The sequence below is a fragment of the Hyperoodon ampullatus genome (assembly GCF_949752795.1).
Source record: "Hyperoodon ampullatus genome assembly, chromosome: 18".
Taxonomy (NCBI): domain Eukaryota; kingdom Metazoa; phylum Chordata; class Mammalia; order Artiodactyla; family Ziphiidae; genus Hyperoodon; species Hyperoodon ampullatus.
Window position 1 is genome coordinate 45,277,415 of NC_136931.1, and position 4,929 is coordinate 45,282,343.

The 4,929-nt window shown below is 63.4% G+C and overlaps 1 protein-coding gene across 1 annotated transcript; it reads right to left on the minus strand.

Moving 5' to 3' along the window:
• Nucleotides 1–2,074: 2,074 nt before the first annotated feature.
• Nucleotides 2,075–4,650, minus strand: CEBPA (CCAAT enhancer binding protein alpha). The gene has a single exon (XM_079724193.1). It carries the CDS (start codon nucleotides 4,537–4,539, stop codon nucleotides 3,469–3,471), a length of 1,071 nt encoding a protein of 356 aa, XP_079580319.1. The 5' UTR covers nucleotides 4,540–4,650; the 3' UTR covers nucleotides 2,075–3,468.
• Between the last annotated feature and the right edge of the window lie 279 nt (nucleotides 4,651–4,929).

Here is a 4,929-nt window from a genome sequence, read left to right on the forward strand (position 1 = left end):
TCTCCTGAACAGTGCTTGCAGGGGACACTGGGCTCGAGTCGCCTGCTGAGGACATGAGGTCCCTGTTGCCTCCCATGGGAGAGTACAAGAGCGAGGCATCCAGGCATGTTGGACTTGGTCCATGGCCAGGTCTTGGTCAAAGCTGCTGCCTCCAGGAAGCCTTCCTTGGTGGCCTCTATTCACACTTTGAACTTCCCCTTATTGCCCTGTCATCCTTGAAGCTCATCTTGGGCCCCCAGGGCTGTGCATTTCCCCTGGTACACAGTAGGCATCCAATAAATACTTGGGGTGTGTTCGGGGCCAGGCACTTGAAGTGGGTCTTCATGAAGGCTGCAGTCAGGAGGGGAACCGTGGGGAGGCCCTTCAGGAAGCAGTGAGTGATGAGGAGCCACCCACTCGGGGACCCCTCTGACTGGGCACAGAGCACGTGCTGGGCCGGTTCACCCCATGCTGCCCTCTCCCCGCAAGCAGGCTTCTCTGTCTACTGGGGACCCCACTGGCCCCATCCCTTTCCTGGGGCTGACTTGTCCCCAACAAAGCCTGCCTCGGACCTCGGGATCTGCGGCAGGAGCGTTGCCCTTTTGTGAGCTGACAGCTTTGAAAGAGGAACCCCCTGGAGATGGGATAGTGGGACAGGATGGGGGGGAGTGAGGGCAAGAGGGGTGCCCCTCCCCCACTTGTCTTGGGATCTGTTCTGGGGGCAAAGGGGGAAGCCGAGGCTTGGCCCCCTCAAACAAGAAAAACTGGAATTAGCACTGAACTCAGAGAGAGGGTTTGCTGGGGCCTAGCAAGCTGTGGCCTGCCCCAGGCCTCTAGGCAGGCGGTGGGGCTCTGCGTCCTTGGTTCCCAGGCGGCGGGGCAGGCTGCCGCCTCCTCACCAGGGCTCGCGGCCTTTCTTCCGCCAAGGGCGGCCATGGGAGAGGAGGAGGCAGGACACCAGACGGAGAGACAGAGGGCGGCCGAGGGGGTGGGGGAGTGGGGCGGGAAGGGGGCAAGTCACCCGGCTAACCACACAGGCAAAAACTTTCAGAATTTAAAAAGAATGTGTAATTTCTTGAAACGGTCGCAGCCCACATTGGCGTATACTGTCAGCTGCTCAAGTGAACGCTCTGCGGGTGAAAACAGAAGGTAAAGGATTTTTCCTTTTACCCTCAGAGAGGGTCAACTCTGAAAGCCCTGCCAGCCTCCTGGGCTACCTCCCCACCAAGGCCCTGGTTTTTCAGGCATAAGGGCGTGCCCTCCCTTGGTTGGCCATCACCGCTGCTAAGGGGGTTCCGGGTGCCTGTCCTCACGGGGCGGTCATTGGAGTGGGGAGCTTGGTCCAGGGTGGGCACAGTGGGGAAGCACTTGCTGGCGCTGGCTCCTTGCCGGGCAGTAGGTGAGGAAGGGCCGGACATCCAGCGCAGGCCTGCGGTGGGTCCCCCTTCTTGGGTGCGCTGCGGCAGGGCAGGTGAGGAAGGCCGGTAGAGGGCTCCCTTCAGGGCCCCGCTGGGATAGGCTGCAGCCGCACGGGCCAGAGCTAGCGGGGAGGGGTGGAGGGTCCTACCGCTTGTGGCCTCTACCTGCCCGCCCACGGTCCCGCCGGAGGGCTGGGGCAAGGGAAGGTGTGAGCGACGCTGCTCCAGAGCTGGAGCTGTCAGTGATCTGGAAGTAAGTGTGGTCAAAGGGCCCCTGGAGCCTGGAACCCTGGGGCAGGCCTGCCCGAGTCCCAGAGAGGCCGTGGCAACTTCAGGCAGAGGGCCCCCCCACCCCCGAGTCCCTCTCCTCCTCCCAGGGGCTGATGAGAGGCCACACCAAGGCCCCGTGACACCCCACACACCCCTCCCCATGCCACACACCCAGAGACTCTTCAGGCTTCGGCATTCTCTGCTTGGAGCCTTGTTCTCCTTCTGCCATTTATTTGCCTTGGTTGGGAGAAGTCGCCCCTTTAATGTAAAGAGGGGCTCAGGATGGGTGGAGAGCTAATGAAAGTCAGGCTCTCAGCCAGAGAGTATGCTGTGATTATTTACAAATGTGACCTGGCCCACAGAAAACCTTGGAAGTAGCTTTTCTGGTTTTAAAAAGACACCAAAACTGACTTTGATATGTTTATATTATAGATATAATACATAAAACATCTAGCATGAAACTCTATGTTCTCCCCAAAGAAGAGAACCAAGCCAGCCTTCCCTGCTCCCAGGCCCAGTGATCTGATCTGTGAGTGCTGGCTGAGGCCGCCTCCCTTCCAGACCGGGAGCCAGGGCCTCTGCGGGGGACAAAGCTGTGGGCAGCCCGGGCTAGAGGGAACCGAGGCCCACAGCTACCCCCAGGGAAAGCTGAGGGGAAAGGGGAAGCCCACCTCGCCTCTTCGGTTCCCCTGGGAGCAAAAGCAACCCCAAAACCAAAAGGAAAGAGAGCCGCAGACCCTCCCTGCAGCTGCTGACGAAGAGTCTCATTTTGGCAAGTATCTGAGCAAAACCAAAACAAAACAAAAACCAAATAAAATGGTGGTTTAGCATAGACGTGCACATTCACATTGCACAAGGCACCGCTGGGACACAGAGAGGCCAGATACAAGTGTTGATATCGGCTGATAAAGCAAAATATTTGGAAAGCTTCTCATAACTTCGGTCCCTCTGGGATGGACTGATTGTGCTTCATGTTTGTATGGCAATGCTGGCGACATACAGTACAGACAAGGCTGATGGTCCCAGTGTCCCTTCACCACCCCCCTACTAACCCCCAGACCAGATCTCTAGGTTCCCCTATCCCACCAGGCCACCACTCCCATGAACATACGTCCTCATACCTAACCCACGACCTGGCTTTCTGATCTGACGGGGGGCGGGAGGCTCCCACTGGTCACCTGGTGACGCCCATCTCAGTGAGTTCTGCCCAGAAGAGCCCAGCCTGTTGCAGGCTGGGAGTTTAGAGGCAAGGAACTAGGGACCCTCCACCTTCATGTAGAACTAGGGGAACAACCTTAGGTTCAAAGCCCCAAGTCCCTGTGTTTCCTCCCCTCCAAGGATAGGCGCTCAGGAGCGGCTGGGCCGGCTTATCGGGGATCTCTGCTCCCTGAACCTTCCTCCTGCCGGGGGTGGGGGGGCCTGCACCCCTTCTTCTCTCGCGGGGTCAGGAACCCTCCAAATAAAATGACAAGGCACATATTTGCTCCCCCTACTCGGTAGGAATCGGAGCCGTGAGTTTGCGTTTCCAAGGCACAGGGTTATTCCTTTAATACTAGAGTTGCCGGGCTCCCGGCTCTGCCCCACGGCGCTTCTCCTCTCTGTCTGACCCCTCATCTTAGACGCACCGTGTCGGGCGCAGAGGAAGGCCAGGGGTACGCGCGGCAGGCCAGGCTCTCAGGCTGCACCGGAATCTCCTAGTCCTGGCTTGCGCGGCTCGGGCAGTCTTGAGATCCGGCGACCCGAAACCACTCCCTGGGTCCCAGCCAGCGGCCGGCCCAGGGCGGTCCCGCCGCCGCGCGCCTCACGCGCAGTTGCCCATGGCCTTGACCAGGGAGCTCTCAGGCAGCTGGCGGAAGATGCCCCGCAGCGTGTCCAGTTCGCGGCTCAGTTGTTCCACCCGCTTGCGCAGGCGGTCATTGTCACTGGTCAGCTCCAGCACCTTCTGCTGCGTCTCCACATTGCGCTGCTTGGCCTTGTCCCGGCTCTTGCGCACCGCGATGTTGTTGCGCTCGCGCCGTACCCGGTACTCGTTGCTGTTCTTGTCCACGGACTTCTTGCCTTTGCCCGCGCCGCCGCCGCCGCCGCCGCCCGCGCGGATGTCTGGGTGCCCGACGGCCAGCCCCTTGAGCGCGCCGCCGGGGCCTGGCAGGCCAGCGGCGCCGAGCGCGGGCGCTGGGTGCGGGCTGGGCACGGGCGTGGGCGGCGGCGTGGGGTGGCCGGGCTGCAGGTGCATGGTGGTCTGGCCGCAGTGCGCGATCTGGAACTGCAGGTGCGGGGCGGCCAGGTGAGCGGGAGGCGGGTGTGAGTGCTGTGGTGGTGGCGGCGGCGGAGGCTGGTAGGGAAAGAGGCCGGCCAGCGCCAGCTGCTTCGCCTCGTCCTCCTCGCGCGGCTCCTGCTTGATCACCAGCGGCCGTAGAGCCGGCGCCCCGACGCGCTCGTACAGGGGTTCCAGCCTGCCGTCCAGGTAGCCGGCCGCCGAGCAGCCGTAGCCGGGCGGGGGGCCGTGCGCCCCTCCGGGCATGACGGCGCCGCCGGGGCCCACGGGGGCGCCCGGGTAGTCAAAGTCGCCGCCGCCTCCTGCGGGGGCCGCGGCCGCCTTGGCCTTCTCCTGCTGCCGGCTGTGCTGGAACAGGTCGGCCAGGAACTCGTCGTTGAAGGCGGCCGGGTCGATGTAGGCGCTGATGTCGATGGACGTCTCGTGTTCGCAGATGCCGCCCAGCGGCTCCGGGGCGGCAGGTGGGGCTGGGGGCTGCGCGGGGCCCGCGCCCCGGAGGAAGCCGAAAGCGGCGCTGCTGGGCGCGTGCGGGGGGCTCTGGAGGTGGCTGCTCATCGGGGGCCGCGGCTCCGCCTCGTAGAAGTCGGCCGACTCCATGGGGGAGCTAAAGTCCTCCCGGCATGGCGAGCCTCGGCGGCCTCCAGCCTGCGCGGGGCGCCGCTGCTGCCGCCGCCCACCCAGATGCCCTACTCGCTCGCGCCCGCTCGGCTCCCGGTCGCGACTGGCCAGGCCCGCGCGGGCCCCGCATTTATACCGGGTTGGTGGTCGCCCTCTAGTGTCCAAACCTGCCGTGGGCCTTCGGCGACGACGGAGTAGCACCTCCTGGGTCTTAGCGCCTGCGGTCTGCAGAGGGCGGCGAGTGAGGCTAGAGCGCAGCGCTGGCGGGGAGGGGCCGCGGTGCAACGCCCACTACCTCCTGCGCCGCCAGCCAAACCACGACCGGCGCGCGGTGCCCCACCCTCGGCAGAGTTGTCGTCCCCGCGCACA

Excerpts from the sequence above, each read along its gene's own strand:
- CEBPA (XM_079724193.1), bottom strand. The coding sequence starts at position 4,539 with ATGGAGTCGGCCGACTTCTACGAGGCGGAGCCGCGGCCCCCGATGAGC.